The sequence below is a fragment of the Bacillus rossius genome (genome assembly GCF_032445375.1).
Source record: "Bacillus rossius redtenbacheri isolate Brsri chromosome 4 unlocalized genomic scaffold, Brsri_v3 Brsri_v3_scf4_1, whole genome shotgun sequence".
In the NCBI taxonomy this organism is placed as follows: Eukaryota; Metazoa; Arthropoda; class Insecta; order Phasmatodea; family Bacillidae; genus Bacillus; species Bacillus rossius.
In genome coordinates, this window is record NW_026962010.1 from 28,152,351 (window position 1) to 28,173,844 (window position 21,494).

Genomic DNA, 21,494 nt, shown 5'->3' on the forward strand with positions numbered 1-21,494 from the left:
CGAAAAATAGTCAAAAATAGTGATGATTTCTAGAAAACTAATTTAATCCAAATCAAACCTATCATTTAAATAATTACCTAATATAATACAACCATGCAAACTTTTAATATCTTTGTGCACCCAAGTTTCCAATAATTGTGTCCTAATAATTTAGAGTTTTTGAATGCAGCCATACACACTGAAAGTTACTTGTAATTGGCTGTTAGTGTGTGATGTTATCAATTTGTCGTGTAAGATATCGTTTCAGCTTTGGTCACAGAAAGTATTGTTGGCATTTAAAATATAATAAGTGTTTATTTCTGCCTCTGAATCTTAAATTAGAAGTATGCTGTGTTAGTATTCTTCTCATGGTGGAAGTTCTGTATCACATATCCAAGTTTATCCCTTGATCCTGGTGGCATGATCCTGTGGTACATGATGCTTGCTGTTTTAATTCAGTACATCATACAATCCTGTAAATAATGAAAACTTTGATATTACAATAAATTATGATAGGAAGTAGAATATAAAAGGAAACATTTCCACTAGACCTGACATAATTTGTTTGTATTATGATAATTTTTTTTTGGCCAGGCTCTATCAATGTACTAAAATGAAAACAGCAAGATCAACTATACAGGAGTATTCCATTAGGATGAAGGGATAAACCTGGATTTGTGATGTGTAACAATAACCTTACCGGTAAATGTACATTAGGTAAAACGTGAGACTGCTAGGCCTTGGTCATGGAAGTAGCATGTCTTTGCTAATCCACATCCCATCTAGATATCTTTGGGAGGCATTTTATGAGGAAATTATGTGAGTGTAGTGAAGCTATGAAAACTAAAAGACATCTGGTTTTGCTTGTGTTCATGTGAGGATCTAGGACTTGAGGGCACTATTGGACCAGTGGTTTCGTAAACAAAAAGGTGTTAACTAACTAGGTTTTAAATTCTTTAGAAAAGAAAGACAGTACCATAAAGTAAAGTGGTAAAGATGGTAAAGATGGGGGGGGGGGGGGGAATGGGAACACCTTAAAACACACATACTAACACTAAATAACTATCCATATTTGTTTAAATATCGTGAAACTCTGTGCTTAAACAACAGAAATCAGTCTGTAAATATTTTCTACAAACAAACTTAACATTATTGAGGTGATTTAAACATTCAACTGTAAAAATTTAACCACAAAATGTTTTAGTAAACATGGCATTGAATATATCTAGGTTAACAATTTCATGTCTCTATAGTTTATAGTATGATGAACATGGCGCTATCTCTTCATTTCAATGTTAACTAAGGATTGACATTATTGTTTTACATATTTTTTTTAAATTGTCATTTTTTATTTTTATGACATATTATAACATAAAGTATTAAAGAATAGTTTTACTACTATAAAGTTTATTTTGTACACCAGTTGTTTGATATAAACCCTAATGTTTACAAAAGTGACTGTACAGTTTATGTTTCTGTACATAAGTCTGTCATCTTTGTATCACATTTCTGCTCATCGACTTATTTTCTCAAAAACACTTTTATAAATGCCGCATACAGAGAGCTAAGATTTTTACACATAAAAAAAATCTGTGTGTACACATACGTTTGTTTGTGTGCATGTCCCTGAAATTTTTAATTCCAGAAGCAGTGTAAAAAAGATCTTTTTACTATATGTAATGTATGGCTATTTCAGTTTTACTTACTGGATTGAAATATCCTTTCACATTGATGTACAGTGTTTTGTTTACAAGTTTTATTTTAATAGGTGTTTCAAAATATGTGAATGAAAAAAAGTGTTCTGAGAATGAATTGATCTCAAATTTAGTGAATATATTCTTGGGTTATTTGTTGTGCATTGTCCATTAACAATAGCAGGCTCTGCATTGGCATGATAGATGTCTTTGCAGTAATATCAGTGGTCCCTAAACCTTGTTGCAAGCTCATGGTTAGGTGGCTTGTATTAGATCTGTGCAGTCTAAAGCATTATAAAATCACATCTAAGGTGGTGAAGTCCAGTGTTGTACATTGAACCAAGATTAAAACCATTTTAGATGTTTTCCTGTTCTTAGGGAACTATTTGGTGAATAAAGAATAGGTAGTGCTTTTTTGTGCCCTTTTCACAACTTAGTATCTTTTATGTATTGGATGGTGAGGTATTTTACCTACAAACATTTCAATAATGTTGGTAATCTTTAAATTTAATGAAGAAACATACTTGAAAAAACCACATTTAGGCCCAAGGAACGAAATGCCTCTAGAACCTCATTTGTGCGTAGTTCTCTCGGTCGCTGACTGCCACAAGTTATTTCCGAGGAACACTTGCATCAGTCTCATATTCAGTGCTCTTCCGAGGGGAATGAAAGCTAGCTTTGTATCATCACATTTTTGTCCAGCCACCATGTTTGATCTTGGTGATCTTGCCTATATCTCCAAATTGTCCCCAGTCACATGAAAGAGCTTCCCTAGAACGAGAGGCCTCTGCCGTGCCGGGTCGAGGGTCGAGGGCGGTGTCCACCGGGCCACGCAGACTGTGTGGGTGTTGCAGGATGTGGTGTACGCACTGGCGCACGCGACGGGGAAGACCGGGCGCTTCACGCTGATAGAGCGCTGGCGGAACAACGAGAGGTTGCTGGCTCCTCACGAGCACCCGTTGAAGGTCAGACTTGCACGCTAGCCATGTTCAAACCTCTGTGCCTGCATTACTTGTTAAGTAAATGATTGGGCGTGAAATTTCGTCAACATTGAGTTGCTGGAGACGCCGAGAGGTAGCGATTAGAATGGAACATTGACGGACTGTGTTTGTGTGTGTGTGTGGGGGGGGGGGGGGTTGATACCATCGGCTCACGGCAACATCTGCCACGTTTCCCACTTGTGAAAAGTCTCGGTTCAACTTTGCCTGTAATTAACCTGAGATCACCTTGTCCTGGCCATTAAAGCACTCATAAATTTAAGTTATTAAAGTTATTACAAGAACTTTGAGGTCCTTCGGAAATATAAATGGTTATTTTTATAGTGCATATGTTAGTGTGTGTTTAGAAAAATAGCTAATTTTTTTTATTAAAATTATGTTTATAAGTTTTTATAGGAACTTAAAATACAGGGTTTATTAACCATGAGAAATGTTTGATCAGGTTTCTGACTAGAGAATCAAAATTCTCAGGTTTGAGTCCTGCCTGGGTGGAAAATTTTTTCACTTGTGGAAAATGTTCTTAATGGGTCCAGAACTGGATGTTGTGTTGTCGTCAATCTAAATAGTGAAAACGGCAAAGGGAGAACACCACAAAATCCCAGCCATGCTGCTGTCTATTGTTAATCAAAAAACCGTTTTCATTTGTTTGGTTAATTTTTATGAGATACTAGCACGATGAATAAGAAATGTAGTGCCCATTAAGAACTATGGTTGTGAGATATTTAATACTAATTAGTGACATTGATAATGAAAATAAACATAGGACACATTCATATTATGTACAAACTAATAAGGAAATAACTGGGTGTTTGTTGACTGACAATTATTTTTTAGGAATAAACAAATAGACAAAAAAAAAGGGGGGGGGGAGGTTTAGTAACACATGTGTCAATGTCATTGCTAGAAATACTGTTCTGGAAAGTTGAAAATTAATTTTTTCCGAGAGGCTGTTGTCAGAAGAATTTTTCATTGTACCAACAAATGCTCAGCAAAAATGAGGAAAAGCATGTTACACCAACATAACTGTGTGATTATTGCAGAAGCTAGGAAATGTGAAATGTATGCATATCTGTTCATCTGTACAGAGCAGGTCTGAAATTAGGTCAACAACAAGTTTGAAAGAACTTGGGATGAACTATGCGACAGCCCCAGAGTGTTTCAGAGTGATTATGTTGACATAAAGGTTTGCCATGTTTCTTTGGGCTCTATGGTTGAATGACTCAGACACTAAAAAGAATGATATTTTAACTTCCCATTAGATTGGATTTTGAATAGTTTGTTAGTAAAAGCAGCAGTTATTTATTATCAACTTGTAATTGATAAAAAATATTTTATGCATTTAGCAGCCATTGAAAATCTTGTCACTGCTTGCATAATATGGCATGAATATGCATTTCCTAGTCGATGCTAGAATGTTCTAGACATTGAATGTGAAGATACAGTGGTATAAACATCTTAAGGCCCATACAATACTGAACTACTAATGTAACTGTTTCTATTACAAACACTAGGTGTATTATCACCAAGGATTAGTTCTTTATAGCCATCATGCTTGCAGTAGACGTTTGGTTGAAGCACAGAGTGACAATAATTGGAAATATAAATGTAAATAAGTAGGATATTCTACAAGTTTTTATAAAACCTAAAGAAAGGCTAATTCATATTAGTAGGCCATGTATATTTAGTTTTGCAGACAAATATGTCTTATTTTTGTATATACTAATGTAAGGATAAAATTAATTGATGTTATCTCTACAATGCATAATATGACACAATTGATAAAGCAACTAACCATATTTATTAACCAGTAACAATATTCTAACAACCTAAGCCTGCTAAATGAATGGGTTGGGCACCAAAGTGATCCTGGTTCAATTTCATGGTGTTATTTGATAATTTTTAGTACATTTAAAAAATAGCCGATTATGTGTGTAAACTGTCGTAATTTATAATAGAAGGCATGTGCGAACGCTTGTGCAGTGTCACGAGAGAGTTGTGTGTGTGGTGGTGCACGGCAGATCTTGACCAAGTGGGGGGAGTACTCCAGCGACGTGCAGTTCATCCTGCAGCGCTCGGCCTCGCGGCCACAGCCTGGCCTCACCCCCACCAAGTCTCCCCCTCCCGACACGGCGGGACCGGACCGCAACAAGGACATTCGCAAGTCGCTGACCTTCAGCGGGGGCCACCAGGGCTGGTCTGAGCTACGCCGTCGCGAGGATCTCGAGGTCGTACATTCAGTTGCATTCTCCTCACCAAAGTGAAGTGTCGAGTAGCATTGGCTCCTAAGGCTCTGCTCATTGCTTTGTCTTGCCATTATTGTTTATGTGCAAGCCTCGCACTCTGTTTGCGTCCAGGTAGAGTGACCGGTTGTCCGCTGTTTGTAATGAGTCGGGCAGATGTTCACTGACCAACTGCACTTTTTTCCCCACTAGGTCATCATGTCTGAAACTCCACAGCCGTTCGACACATGCAAAAATGCTTCTGTGATTTCTTCTTTCAAATATAGCTACATAAAAATGTGTAATTACAGAAAAAAAAATAAAAAATTATGGTTGAAACCAAGCCTTTACTTGTGAATTTTGAATTTTGTAATTAATTTAATTTGTGTTATCAAAAAAAATGTCCAATATGTGAGTTACATAAAAAATAATGAAAAAAAATATACAACATACTTTTTTTTAAGTTTCGTTATAATTCCATCTCTTAAAAAGTTTGAGTTGAGGGGTGTGGTATAACGTAGTTTTTAAATAATGAGTTGAAAGGAGCAGAAGAGGCACAAAGGTTTGCTCATCAGTCGTAGTAAATCTCAGCTGTTGATACTAGAAAAGAAAACGTGTGCCTAAATACATTTCCTGATTCTCATTTGTTTGACAGCTGTTGGTGTGTTGGTGTGTCAGAGGAGGTGCTTGGTTGCAGAACTGCCGGCGAGACGGTCTGGAATGCCCGCAGGTGCGGGAAGAGCTGGTGCCTAGGAGCAAGGAGGAAAAGGGCAGCTTGTCGCCTGGTCACCAGGAGGGCTACAGGAGTCCCGCGAGGCGGGAGGCCCCGCCGTACAGGGAGCCTCCGTCCCCGACGTCCCCGCCCCCGTACCGCGACCCCCCCACCCCCCACCTCCAGCCCCTCCCGTGGCACCCCGGAGCACACCGACAGCAGTTCCTCGTCCTCGGTCGGCAAGAGCAAGCTGAAGCGGAATCTCATCAAGGTCTGGGTCTTCTGCGCACACTTTTACAAATAATCATCACTAATGTTTTCATTAATATTTTCAGATGAAAAGTAATAATTATGTGAATTCAAAACTATTTTAATGCACTTCTAATAAATAGGGACAATATTTTATTATGAATTATGTTAAAACCTAAGTAACACCGTAAAGGCCGTCAATGTACTATGTAGAATTGAGACGTAAGGTTATGCACCTAATAGCTCAGAAAATCAACTAAAATTATTAAATTAATCAGCATTTTAACAAAACTTAACTCAAATCACAAAAATGTAATATTTTATTAAAGTTAATAATATGAATGTTATTAATGTAGTATTTTTTTGAACAAAAAATTACGTACAAAATATATATGAAATTTTTTTATTTACTTTCTCATTTTTATATTATTAATGCTGACAATTTTTCCAACAAAATTAATGATTAGTTACCTACTGTTCAAATAAAAATTTTTTTATTGTCCAGCATTACTATTTTATTTTTAAATAAATTATATATCATTATCAGCATTTACACTCTTTGGTTGAATAAGTACTAAGGAACTTTCATTGGCATATTTGTTTAATAATACACAATCTTTATTAATGAACAAAATTCATAAAAGAAAAAAATAACAGTGAAATCTCCTGTTGTACAAAATGAACTGTTGAAAAAATAAATCCATATATCTTGCCTCTACTTGTAATATCAAGAAACTGGCAGGTACAATGTGCTATGTCCACCATGACACATGTTTTTGACTGTGTTAATGGAACATAGGCAAGTAAACACTGAGAGCCACAGCTCTGTCTGTCGTCTGTTGTGGCGAGTGTCGTGGTGGCAGTGTTGTAGTGTTGTAGTGTTGTAGTGTTGCATGTGATTTGTGGGCTTGGCAGGACTACATGCAGGCGGGGGATGTCCAGCCAGAAGGCGCGCTGTACAGCAACCAGTACCGTGACCTGGTGCGCCTCATCAACTACCAGCGCCAGAAGCTCTCAGCGCAGCAGGCCGAGCTCACCAAGGTGCGCGACTGCCGCTCGTCTCACTGCGTTCCTCCAGTCCATACTGTCATTGAGTTTACCACTACGGTCAAGTACCGTAACAACAAGAATAGAGGCCGACCCCCTACTTTTGGATGTTCCTTTCACAAACTCGTTTGTCTACATCCTTTCCCACCATGACCTCTATTGGCCTGACGCTGCAAAGTTGTTGGTCTTTTTGACATTTTGTACTTTGAGGTTGTAATTACTATAAGAGGTATTTCTTTATTTTTGAAATCGAAATGCAGATATAATACATTTGTTGACACAATCACAAATCCTACAAAAAAACTAAAATATAAAATTCCATTTTGTACGTGTCTAACATACGTTTGAAGATAACATTAGAAGGAAAATTGTTTGGAGCGTAAACAAGTACACCAACATGAGAAATAAATATTAATGGGGTGTGTTCCTGTAGTTAACATATACAAAATTTTGTAGGATCTAGTTTTATTAGACATGCAGTCTGTGGAACACACCCTGCATTATATTTTTTTGTAGGTTGGTTATCCTGCAACTAAATGTTCTGTTTACTTTTTTTTCCCGTGTTTTTTTTTTTTATCGGAGAATAAAGATGCGCATACATCAATTTATTTTACCGCCATATATGCAACAAATGTCATCAAGTCATCTGGTACCACAGGGTAAGACATTATTTTTAGGCTGTTATATGGACGATTAAGTTTATTTATTTTTATTGTAAATTTTTGTTTTAAGTCTACTTGAAATTTTTTTGGGGCACGTAACAGGTTGACCCCAGTTTTCATGAGTGTTTTTTGTGAATTACCGTATTTACTCGCATATAGGTCGCCATCGCAGATAGGTCGCACCCATAATTTGAGGTCTTGAATTTGGTATTTAAGATTCCCCCCATATAGGTCGCACCGGTAATTCATTACCGCGCCGTGCGCGGAGAAAGGTCATTGTACTCGATCAGCTGCTGTTACGGTGCGCCTGCTGGCTCTCTTTGTTCACTGAGCTGCGCATGCGCAGTATAACTCACTCAACGCTCCGCCCAGACTAGTGACCTTGCATCAGCAGCCAGCCAATAGATGCAAGCTTAGCGGAAAAAAATATAAGCTCCACCTCCCGTGTACCAGTTTTGTCCAGTTCTAATACCAGTACTAATACTAGTTTTCTCGCTGCCGTGACATGTTCAAGTTTACGTCCATCTTGATGTCTTGATACCAATAATTAATTAATTATGATCCCCAGAAATAAATTGTTGGTTTAAAAAAATATGCGTCAACTGTACAATACTTCCGAAATTATAAAATACGTATAATACAGTTACCAAGACTCCGCTCATTTTATCTTGTGAAGTTTGTCTCGTACCAGTATTTCGGCTAAGTTGTGACATAAATACAGTATCAGAAATTAACAATCAGCCACGTTCATACATTCGTGAGTTTACGTTTTTCCCTCGTGCATTTTAGATTGTCTCCTGCTATAATTACTCGGACTTTTACACGCCTAGGCTTAAATTATTACATGTTTAGAAATAAAAGCAACTTTTCATGTTATAAAATATATAGGTATATTTTGCGATTTAAAATGTTCATTGCCGACTATAAACGTTACGTTTTTCACAATGTTTTTAGGCCTAATAGCTAATCTTATCTACTCTTAAAGTACCCACGGTATTTTCTGGTTGTTCATGGTTGTTACGTGACGTAAATAGCGGGATGGATTCAATTTTTGAGTCGTAATTTGCGTGAAAATATTGTATTGGACTAAATGGGAACTAAACGGGACCTGAAGAATATAGTGCATATAACGGGAAAACGTAAATAACAGTTACATAAATAAGGGGTTTCGCTGTATGTGTACATTGTAAATAAATTTGCCTATACCTATATAAACTTCTTTTTCGCATTTGAAGCAAAATATTGCAAAAAAAAATTCCTCAAAAATTTAAAAAAAAATTTTCTTCACTTATAGGTTGCACTTCATTTTTTTCCCATCAAATCTGGTAAAATTGCCACGACCTATATGCGAGTAAATACGGTATAACCTCAGTAATGATTCTGGTTTGTACAGTAATATACGCCGCGGGCACCCAAAGTCAGGTGCTGGCTGGTCATCACAATCTCTCACCTTTCCTAAAACAACACAGGCCAAATGAATACCAATTATTTTTGGTCAACTCCTCCAATTTAATAACCACTCTCTATTATTGTTATGAAAGCTTCCACTACCCCGAGAGTCAGCCAGATTTATCTGGTAAGGCTTCAGGGAATCCTGTACTCAACTTGTGACAGGACATTTCCAAGAGTATTCAGAACATTTCAGAAGTGTGTGGACAGAAATTAAAATGATTTCTTTGAAATTGAACTTAAAAAATATATTCTAGAAACAGGGCATTTTACAGTTTTTACCCGCAGAAGGGTCACCCCTGCGTTTGGGCTGCACCTTAAATTTTTGGCAAACAAATGTAACATTTTCACCGTAAGTGTCCTCCTCGAATAAAATCGCACCATATATATGTCTTCACTAGAGTTCAAAGACTACAAGTGAAGTCTCTGTGTTCTGTGTCTCAGTTTATTGGGGCGTAAGAAATACAGCACTGGAGTTGATCCTCGGTTCTTCTTTGTCTGTTGACTACAGGAGGATGTGATGCAGCCCACTTCCTTCCCCTCTCCAGCAATATTTACGTCCCCTCCAATTCCTTCACTACCTAAAAAAAAGACAAAGAAGACTTAACAGTAATGAACCTCAAAAAAATTTTCCAAAGTTGAATTTTTGCACAGGAGTAGAATCTACTAAGCTTAATAACATACCGAAAGTATACTGCTGTTGACGTAGTGGGTCACACCGAAAATGTGCGTTTTTTTTAATTCCTAGATGTAGCAGTAATTAAAATGATTTTGATTTATGCATTTTTTAGTGTAGAGTCACCATAAACTTACCAAATAATCTATAAACGCTATTATACACATTCATTATGAAAAACGTTATGAATGTTAATATTAAAGGTAAGATATAATTTGATTAAGTAATTAAATAAGTGTTTTATCTAAGTTAAAGACATAAAAACCATAATAAGATAGTAACATAAAAATAAAGGGTCTGCCGTATTAATCATTTTAACAAAAGTTGTTGCATATATCTTAAGCTTTAAAATGACATATTTTTCAAGAGACTAGCATAATTTATTGCATCGCTAAAGCGTTCCAAGCGTAGCAGTGTTATTAAGTACTGTGACAGTGCTACAGCTGTAACAACTGGGGAGACTTTGCTCCCACGATTACAGGGTTCTTAAATCCCGGAAAATTTGAACCAAACGGAAATTAGTACAGTAGTAATATCAGTGTTTTGTAGTAACATGTAAATGTTTACTTATGCAGACCTGGTGCATTACACAAAAAAATGAGGTTAAGTCCTAAATAAAAGCTTTTTCTGCGGTCTACAATATTGCATTCCTTAAACATTATTATAGTTTTCATTCAGTTAAACAAACCATAATTAAAACAATAACTTTTCTACATAATAAAATTTAAAATAATCTAAATATGTTTTATTAAATATGCAATTTTTTTAATAATATTAGAAAACTATATAATCCATATTTACAATATGACAATATATATTACATAAATATAAAGAACACGGTATGAAAATTGATTAAATAAATGTTATTGCTTTATTTGTAAGTGAATTCAGGCCAGAGGACATGCTACTCGAGATGCTCTGACACATCATTCTGTGCACAAACCCCATACTACTTACCTACCAATCCTTTTCTCTAGGGCAGCTCCCCTGACAGGACGCACACGGCCGAGGCAGCGCAGCTCCCCTGATGACAGAACGCACACGGCCGAGGCAGCACAGCTCCCCTGAATGGACGCACACGGCAGAGGCAGCACAGCTCCCTTGACAGGACGCACACGGCCGAGGCAGCACACCTCCACTTACAGGACGCACATGGACGAGATAGCACAGCTCCCCTTACAGGACGCACATGGACGAGGTAGCACAGCTCCCCTGACAGGACGCACAAGGTCTAGGCAGCACAGCTCCCTTGAATGGACGCACACGGCTGAGATCAGAACAGCTCCCCTGACAGGACGCACACAGCGAAGGCAGCACAGCTCCCCTGACAGGACGCACACGGTCTAGGCAGCACAGCTCCCCTGACAGGACGCACACGGTCTAGGCAGCACAGCTCCTCTGACTGGACGCACACGGCCGAGGCAGCACAGCTCCCCTGACAGGACGCACATGGTCTAGGCAGCACAGCTCCCCTGACTGGACGCACACAGCCGAGGCAGCACAGCTCCCCTGACAGGACGCACACGGTCTAGGCAGCACAGCTCCTCTGACTGGACGCACACGGCTGAGATCAGCACAGCTCCCCTGACAGGATGCACACAGCGGAGGCAGCACAGCTCCCCTGACAGGACGCACACGGTCTAGGCAGCACAGCTCCCCTGACTGGACGCACACGGCCGAGGCAGCACAGCTCCCCTGACAGGACGCACACGGTCTAGGCAGCACAGCTCCCCTGAATGGACGCACACGGTTGAGATCAGCACAGCTCCCCTGACAGGACGCACACGGCTGAGATCAGAACAGTTCCTCTGACAGGACACACACCACTGAGGCAGCACAGCTCCCCTGAATGGACGCACACGGTCTAGGCAGCACAGCTCCCCTGACTGGACGCACACGGCCGAGGCAGCACAGCTCCCCTGACAGGACGCACACGGTCTAGGCAGCACAGCTCCCCTGAATGGACGCACACGTCCGAGGCAGCACAGCTCCCCTGACAGGACGCACACGGTCTAGGCAGCACAGCTCCCCTGACTGGACGCACACGGCCGAGGCAGCACAGCTCCCCTGACAGGACGCACACGGTCTAGGCAGCACAGCTCCCCTGAATGGACGCACACGGTTGAGATCAGCACAGCTCCCCTGACAGGACGCACACGGCTGAGATCAGAACAGCTCCTCTGACAGGACTCACACAACTGAGGCAGCACAGCTCCCCTGAATGGACGCACACGGTCTAGGCAGCACAGCTCCTCTGACTGGACGCACACGGCCGAGGCAGCACAGCTCCCCTGACAGGACGCACACGGTCTAGGCGGCACAGCTCCCCTGAATGGACGCACACGGCCGAGGCAGCACAGCTCCCCTGACAGGACGCACACGGTCTAGGCAGCACAGCTCCCCTGACTGGACGCACACGGCCGAGGCAGCACAGCTCCCCTGACAGGACGCACACGGTCTAGGCAACACAGCTCCCCTGAATGGACGCACACGGTTGAGATCAGCACAGCTCCCCTGACAGGACGCACACGGCTGAGATCAGAACAGCTCCTCTGACAGGACTCACACAACTGAGGCAGCACAGCTCCCCTGACAGGACGCACACGGTCTAGGCAGCACAGCTCCCCTGAATGGACGCACACGGTTGAGATCAGCACAGCTCCCCTGACAGGACGCACACGGCTGAGATCAGAACAGCTCCTCTGACAGGACTCACACAACTGAGGCAGCACAGCTCCCCTGAATGGACGCACACGGTCTAGGCAGCACAGCTACTCTGACTGGACGCACACGGCCGAGGCAAAACAGCTCCCCTGACAGGACGCACATGGTCTAGGCAGCACAGCTCCCCTGACTGGACGCACACAGCCGAGGCAGCACAGCTCCCCTGATAGGACGCACACGGTCTAGGCAGCACAGCTCCCCTGACTGGACGCACACGGCCGAGGCAGCACAGCTCTCCTGACAGGACGCACACGGTCTAGGCAGCACAGCTCCCCTGACTGGACGCACACAGCCGAGGCAGCACAGCTCCCCTGACAGGACGCACATGGTCTAGGCAGCACAGCTCCTCTGACTGGACGCACACGGCCGAGGCAGCACAGCTCCCCTGACAGGACGCACATGGTCTAGGCAGCACAGCTCCCCTGACTGGACGCGCACAGCCGAGGCAGCACAGCTCCCCTGAATGGACGCACACGGCTGAGATCAGCACAGCTCCCCTGACAGGACGCACACAGCGGAGGCAGCACAGCTCCCCTGACAGGACGCACACGGTCTAGGCAGCACAGCTCCCCTGACTGGACGCACACGCCCGAGGCAGCACAGCTCCCCTGACAGGACGCACACGGTCTAGGCAGCACAGCTCCCCTGAATGGACGCACACGGTTGAGATCAGCACAGCTCCCCTGACAGGACGCACACGGCTGTGATCAGAACAGCTCGTCTGACAGGACTCACACAACTGAGGCAGCACAGCTCCCCTGAATGGACGCACACGGTCTAGGCAGCACAGCTCCTCTGACTGGACGCACACGGCCGAGGCAGCACAGCTCCCCTGACAGGACGCACATGGTCTAGGCAGCACAGCTCCCCTGACAGGACGCACACGGTCTAGGCAGCACAGCTCCCCTGACTGGACGCACACAGCCGAGGCAGCACAGCTCCCCTGACAGGAGCACACGGCTGAGATCAGCACAGCTCCCCTGACAGGACGCACACGGTCTAGGCAGCACAGCTCCCCTGACTGGACGCACACGGCCGAGGCAGCACAGCTCCCCTGACAGGACGCACACGGTCTAGGCAGCACAGCTCCCCTGAATGGACGCACACGGTCTAGGCAGCCCAGCTCCTCTGACTGGACGCACACAGCGGAGGCAGCACAGCTCCCCTGACAGGACGCACACGGTCTAGGCAGCACAGCTCCCCTGAATGGACGCACACGGTCTAGGCAGCCCAGCTCCTCTGACTGGACGCACACAGCGGAGGCAGCACAGCTCCCCTGACAGGACGCACACGGTCTAGGCAGCACAGCTCCCCTGACTGGACGCACACGGCCGAGGCAGCACAGCTCCCCTGACAGGACGCACACGGTCTAGGCAGCACAGCTCCCCTGAATGGACGCACACGGTTGAGATCAGCACAGCTCCCCTGAATGGACGCACACGGTTGAGATCAGCACAGCTCCCCTGACAGGACGCACACGGCTGAGATCAGAACAGCTCCTCTGACAGGACTCACACAACTGAGGCAGCACAGCTCCCCTGAATGGACGCACACGGTCTAGGCAGCACAGCTCCCCTGACAGGACGCACACGGTCTAGGCAGCACAGCTCCCCTGACTGGACGCACACGGCCGAGGCATAACAGCTCCCCTGACAGGACGCACATGGTCTAGGCAGCACAGCTCCCCTGACTGGACGCACACAGCCGAGGCAGCACAGCTCCCCTGACAGGACGCACACAGCGGAGGCAGCACAGCTTCCCTGACAGGACGCACACGGCCGAGGCAGCACAGCTCCCCTGACAGGACGCACACGGTCTAGGCAGCACAGCTCCCCTGAATGGACGCACACGGTTGAGATCAGCACAGCTCCCCTGACAGGACGCACACGGCTGAGATCAGAACAGCTCCTCTGATAGGACTCACACAACTGAGGCAGCACAGCTCCCCTGAATGGACGCACACGGTCTAGGCAGCACAGCTCCTCTGACTGGACGCACACGGCCGAGGCAGCACAGCTCCCCTGACAGGACGCACATGGTCTAGGCAGCACAGCTCCCCTGACAGGACGCACACGGTCTAGGCAGCACAGCTCCCCTGACTGGACGCACACGGCCGAGGCAGCACAGCTCCCCTGACAGGACGCACACGGTCTAGGCAACACAGCTCCCCTGAATGGACGCACACGGTTGAGATCAGCACAGCTCCCCTGACAGGACGCACACGGCTGAGATCAGAACAGCTCCTCTGACAGGACTCACACAACTGAGGCAGCACAGCTCCCCTGACAGGACGCACACGGTCTAGGCAGCACAGCTCCCCTGAATGGACGCACACGGTTGAGATCAGCACAGCTCCCCTGACAGGACGCACACGGCTGAGATCAGAACAGCTCCTCTGACAGGACTCACACAACTGAGGCAGCACAGCTCCCCTGAATGGACGCACACGGTCTAGGCAGCACAGCTACTCTGACTGGACGCACACGGCCGAGGCAAAACAGCTCCCCTGACAGGACGCACATGGTCTAGGCAGCACAGCTCCCCTGACTGGACGCACACAGCCGAGGCAGCACAGCTCCCCTGATAGGACGCACATGGTCTAGGCAGCACAGCTCCCCTGACTGGACGCACACGGCCGAGGCAGCACAGCTCCCCTGACAGGACGCACACGGTCTAGGCAGCACAGCTCCCCTGACTGGACGCACACAGCCGAGGCAGCACAGCTCCCCTGACAGGACGCACATGGTCTAGGCAGCACAGCTCCTCTGACTGGACGCACACGGCCGAGGCAGCACAGCTCCCCTGACAGGACGCACATGGTCTAGGCAGCACAGCTCCCCTGACTGGACGCGCACAGCCGAGGCAGCACAGCTCCCCTGAATGGACGCACACGGCTGAGATCAGCAGAGCTCCCCTGACAGGACGCACACAGCGGAGGCAGCACAGCTCCCCTGACAGGACGCACACGGTCTAGGCAGCACAGCTCCCCTGACTGGACGCACACGGCCGAGGCAGCACAGCTCCCCTGACAGGACGCACACGGTCTAGGCAGCACAGCTCCCCTGAATGGACGCACACGGTTGAGATCAGCACAGCTCCCCTGACAGGACGCACACGGCTGTGATCAGAACAGCTCGTCTGACAGGACTCACACAACTGAGGCAGCACAGCTCTCCTGAATGGACGCACACGGTCTAGGCAGCACAGCTCCTCTGACTGGATGCACACGGCCGAGGCAGCACAGCTCCCCTGACAGGACGCACATGGTCTAGGCAGCACAGCTCCCCTGACAGGACGCACACGGTCTAGGCAGCACAGCTCCCCTGACTGGACGCACACAGCCGAGGCAGCACAGCTCCCCTGACAGGAGCACACGGCTGAGATCAGCACAGCTCCCCTGACAGGACGCACACGGTCTAGGCAGCACAGCTCCCCTGACTGGACGCACACGGCCGAGGCAGCACAGCTCCCCTGACAGGACGCACACGGTCTAGGCAGCACAGCTCCCCTGAATGGACGCACACGGTCTAGGCAGCCCAGCTCCTCTGACTGGACGCACACAGCGGAGGCAGCACAGCTCCCCTGACAGGACGCACACGGTCTAGGCAGCACAGCTCCCCTGAATGGACGCACACGGTCTAGGCAGCCCAGCTCCTCTGACTGGACGCACACAGCGGAGGCAGCACAGCTCCCCTGACAGGACGCACACGGTCTAGGCAGCACAGCTCCCCTGACTGGACGCACACGGCCGAGGCAGCACAGCTCCCCTGACAGGACGCACAGCTCCCCTGAATGGACGCACACGGTTGAGATCAGCAGAGCTCCCCTGACAGGACGCACACGGCTGAGATCAGAACAGCTCCTCTGACAGGACTCACACAACTTAGGCAGCACAGCTCCCCTGAATGGACGCACACGGTCTAGGCAGCACAGCTCCCCTTAATGGACGCACACGGTCTAGGCAGCACAGCTCCCCTGACTGGACGCACATGGCCGAGGCATAACAGCTCCCCTGACAGGACGCACATGGTCTAGGCAGCACAGCTCCCCTGACTGGACGCACACAGCCGAGGCAGCACAGCTCCCCTGACAGGACGCACACAGCGGAGGCAGCACAGCTCCCCTGACAGGACGCACACGGCCGAGGCAGCACAGCTCCCCTGACAGGACGCACACGGTCTAGGCAGCACAGCTCCCCTGAATGGACGCACACGGTTGAGATCAGCACAGCTCCCCTGACAGGACGCACACGGCTGAGATCAGAACAGCTCCTCTGATAGGACTCACACAACTGAGGCAGCACAGCTCCCCTGAATGGACGCACACGGTCTAGGCAGCACAGCTCCTCTGACTGGACGCACACGGCCGAGGCAGCACAGCTCCCCTGACAGGACGCACATGGTCTAGGCAGCACAGCTCCCCTGACAGGACGCACACGGTCTAGGCAGCACAGCTCCCCTGACTGGACGCACAGCCGAGGCAGCACAGCTCCCCTGACAGGACGCACACAGCCGAGGCAGCACATCTCCCGTGACAGGACGCACACTGTCTAGGCAGCACAGCTCCCCTGAATGGACGCACACGGCGGAGGCAGCACAGCTCTCCTGACAGGACGCACATAACTGAGGCAGCACAGCACTCCTCACAGGACGCACACAGCCGAGGCAGCACAGCTCCCCTGAATGGACGCACACGGCTGAGATCAGCACAGCTCCCCTGACAGGACGCACACGGTCTAGGCAGCACAGCTCCCCTGACTGGACGCACACAGCCGAGGCAGCACAGCTCCCCTGAATGGACGCACACGGCTGAGATCAACACAGCTCCCCTTACAGGACGCACACAGCGGAGGCAGCACAGCTCCCCTGACAGGACGCACACAGTCTAGGCAGCACAGCTCCTCTGACTGGACGCACATGGCCGAGGCAGCACAGCTCCCCTGACAGGACGCACATGGTCTAGGCAGCACAGCTCCCCTGACAGGCGCACACGGTCTAGGCAGCACAGCTCCCCTGACTGGACGCACACAGCCGAGGCAGCACAGCTCCCCTGACTGGACGCACACAGCCGAGGCAGCACAGCTCCCCTGACAGGAGCACACGGCTGAGATCAGCACAGCTCCCCTGACAGGACGCACACAGCGGAGGCAGCACAGCTCCCCTGACAGGACGCACACGGTCTAGGCAGCACAGCTCCCCTGACAGGACGCACACGGTCTAGGCAGCACAGCTCCCCTGACTGGACGCACACCGCCGAGGCAGCACAGCTCCCCTGACAGGACGCACATGGTCTAGGCAGCACAGCTCCCCTGACAGGACGCACACGGTCTAGGCAGCACAGCTCCCCTGAATGGACGCACACGGTTGAGATCAGCACAGCTCCCCTGACAGGACGCACACGGCTGAGATCAGAACAGCTCCTCTGACAGGACTCACACAACTGAGGCAGCACAGCTCCCCTGAATGGACGCACACGGTCTAGGCAGCACAGCTCCTCTGACTGGACGCACACGGCCGAGGCAGCACAGCTCCCCTGACAGGACGCACATGGTCTAGGCAGCACAGCTCCCCTGACAGGACGCACACGGTCTAGGCAGCACAGCTCCCCTGACTGGACGCACACAGCCGAGGCAGCACAGCTCCCCTGACAGGACGCACACAGCCGAGGCAGCACAACTCCCCTGACAGGACGCACACGGTCTAGGCAGCACAGCTCCCCTGAATGGACGCACACGGCGGAGGCAGCACAGCTCTCCTGACAGGACGCACATAACTGAGGCAGCACAGCACTCCTCACAGGACTCACACGGCGGAGGCAGCACAGCACGAGTCCGGCACAGTGTCAGCTACACGTCTGGAATATGTAATTGCCAAGTGACTGCTGCTCACCGTACTTAGCGTGGTCTGCCCTAAAGTCATCTCCTGCCTGGGAGCAACGAGACTAACTCAAATAAACAACAACATAATGACAACATCTACAACAACAACAACAACAATAATAATAAAAGTAACCAACTGAAAAACTGAATTTGAAAATAGGAACATTGTTTTCAATATTAAAACTCGGCTTGCAGTATATCTGAATAGTACTTGGGACATTGCATTCTGCACGTGAAAAATTTAACATTTAAAAGACTATTGTAATCCATGAAACGGTTTCAAGTGGGGAAAACAGGTCCAGAAATTATAGCCCTATAAAATGATCACAGTTTATATATTAGGTAATAGTGACACTATTAGTGAAATTACAACAATTATCTGTCCACAAATAAATTACACTTTCGCAAGTCCACTGTTTACTCTCCCAACTTTAGCTAGGATGGACAGCGGATCTCTCTACTGTTTATCTCTTACCGTAAACCTCGGTCTCAATACACTGCCTCACACTACTCACTCCATCCCAGATGCTTCGATCCCCGATGATCAAATCTTCGTACACGTAGCCTATCGCTCGTCGTCTGCTATTGCTCGCCAAGAGGTCAATAACCCTCTTCAATTTTTGCTTTCACCTTTCAGAGGATTCGCTGGTATCACCACCAGCCTCTTGTCACTCTCACAACAGCTGCAGGTTGGTGTCCGTCTCGAATATACTGGCCAAGCTCCACCCCGGAAAGGTCTCATTGCCTTCTGAAGTATCGTGTCCTCACAATCTCTGATTTGGCATTCAGGCAGCAGTGGGACCCCAGCTTACGACTCTGTAGTCAGGAGCGGATCCAGAAAAACATCTCGGGAGCAGCTATATACATAGAATGCATGCAGTTGAAAAACATCACATTAAATAAGTCTGAGATTGGCCTTGGAGTATTTCATATTCATGGTTTCAAATACTGAACTTTAATACTTCATTAATCTTTAATTAAATATAATTTTAAGACATGAATTTAAGTAAGTGAGTAAGTAAGTAAGTAAGTAAACATAAATATACCTCTCCAAATAAATCTAAAATAAAACATTCAGGCTCAGGAGGAGCTATTACGGTCCCCTACTCCTTTTCCATTGGAAACACGTAAGTGTCCAGCTAGAAGCTAGAGCGAGTCAGTGGCATGCAAATAAAGAAATTTAAATGCTCTGTCTAAGAATGTAATAAGTTATAAAGAGGGCAGTAATATTTATTCATTAATTTTAGTAACCTTGTGATAAAAAATAAATTAAGTTGGTCATAGTAAGCGAAAACCAATATAAAATCTGTGGGAATATAATCTTATTTGTCAAGTCATTTTAAAAATAAAATAAAATAAAATATCTTACTTGAAACAAATTTTCTTTTTCTTACACGTATACTAGGTAGTATTTGAGAGTAAAAAATGATGTATTTGATTATTTAATATAGTTTTACCAAAAATTATTTTCAGTTTATTATGTTTTTATATAGAAATATATTTCAATTTAAAAAAAAGCTAAAATTAATTATAAATTTATATATTTCAAATGCTTATGTTGCAGCAAAATATGCTAGTCAATTTTCTCGAGAGTCATACTGTAATGCATAAGCATTAGAAATAAGCTATTTAACTAATATCTCTATTAGCCCAATAATTTATGTTCATAAATTGTAAAATTTTAAGAAATATTAAGTATTTAATGATCTGCAAATAATTCATTTGAGGTAAAATTAAAATAACCACGAAAACCAGGAAAATAGCAGGGATTTGAATTGACTGGGAACTAACCGGGGAAAAAGCAGTGAATTTATAGGTAATTCCGGAGGTGTTGAAGTTGTGTTAGTAATGCTTTCCGCTTTACTACAGGCGTATCTTAGCCTCTTAATTTTCTTCTCGTTTCACGTCACCAGGCCAACAGTAAATGTCTGTGTGAATGAACACATGTTGCTGGAATCACAATAACGCGGCAGTATGACACGTAGGGTGCAATTGGACAGAGAAATAACCGCTGGCGATGGTTATCTCGACAGCTAAGGCTTTTCCCCTGGGTTAACAAAAAAAAGGTTCACCAAGCATGGCACACACTGCACAGCGTGCTTCCTTAGTAGCCTTCCACATCTCACCCGCTTATGAGCAATAAAGAGGCGATGGCACGGCAGATAACCTTCTTCACCTCTCTGGAGTGGTGTATAGTTTGTTTTATTAAGGCCTAAGTCTAATAAAATAACTTTTTAAGAAAAATTAATTTTATTTTCATTACAAAATCATTGTCAAATTGCCTTAGCACTTGTTAAAAATACAGTTGCACTGTGCATTTCACAGTGTTTATGCTTGTTTTGGTGACAGTTGTTGGTCGAATAAACTTTTTGTGGGTATGTTTTTTTTTTGGAAGAAGTGTACTATTAAAATAAATTTATATTTGATTTTGAAAATTTGTCTATTTTGGACCAGAGACTACTAAACACACTTAGTGATTTATAGGGTTCTGGAGTTAGTCGGTCCAGAATGTCTATTACGACCCTATTCCTGGGAACCATGAGAGGTCGTAACAACAGGATGTTACATATTAGTTTTCTGTGTAACTATTAGTATATCAGTATTAAAGTAAACATAAATTCTGTAACAATTGTTTGTGCGACATTTTGTGTGTTCGAGGTCAGCATATAGGATTACTAGTGAATGATAATGAGAATTTGCTCCAGTTTTGTCCTTTTACAACATAACTCTATGTTTATCAATGGAAATAATAATTTACATGGCTACCAAAATTACTTTTGTGGCTCATGCGTATTTGACATAACAAATCTATCTTTTCAAATCTTTGCCACATACATCCTAACTCTAGTGACAATGTTGGTTTTAAATGAAAGATATAATTTGGGTTACACCCGAAGCACATTTACATTTGTGATGTTTTCATAGATCCAGATAATCATAAATTAGTGTAAATATTTGCACACACGGAAAAATGTTTAGTTAACTTGTGTTTATTTATGCCACGCTGAAAAGTTTTCTCGTCATAGATGGAATGCCTTTTGTATGTGATTTCAGGAAAGAAAATGTGCTATGAAAAATTGTGTTTTCCAATGAAAGGTAGCTTGGATTGACATAGGGTAGTATTTATACCTGGTGTCTATTGTTTATTAATTATTTTCTGGAACATGCTTGCTTGTTTAAGTCATACGATTAGTTACTGCATATTTT

At 45.7% G+C, this 21,494-nt stretch overlaps 1 protein-coding gene across 1 annotated transcript in view; it reads left to right on the plus strand.

The window, feature by feature from the left end:
• LOC134541645 (ras association domain-containing protein 8) overlaps positions 1–21,494 on the plus strand; it is a 124,313-nt gene that overhangs the window by 14,173 nt on the left and 88,646 nt on the right. The window contains 5 exon segments of the mRNA XM_063385223.1: positions 2,528–2,638; positions 4,690–4,896; positions 5,621–5,767; positions 5,769–5,873; positions 6,767–6,892. Coding sequence (XP_063241293.1) covers positions 2,528–2,638; positions 4,690–4,896; positions 5,621–5,767; positions 5,769–5,873; positions 6,767–6,892 — 696 coding nt within the window.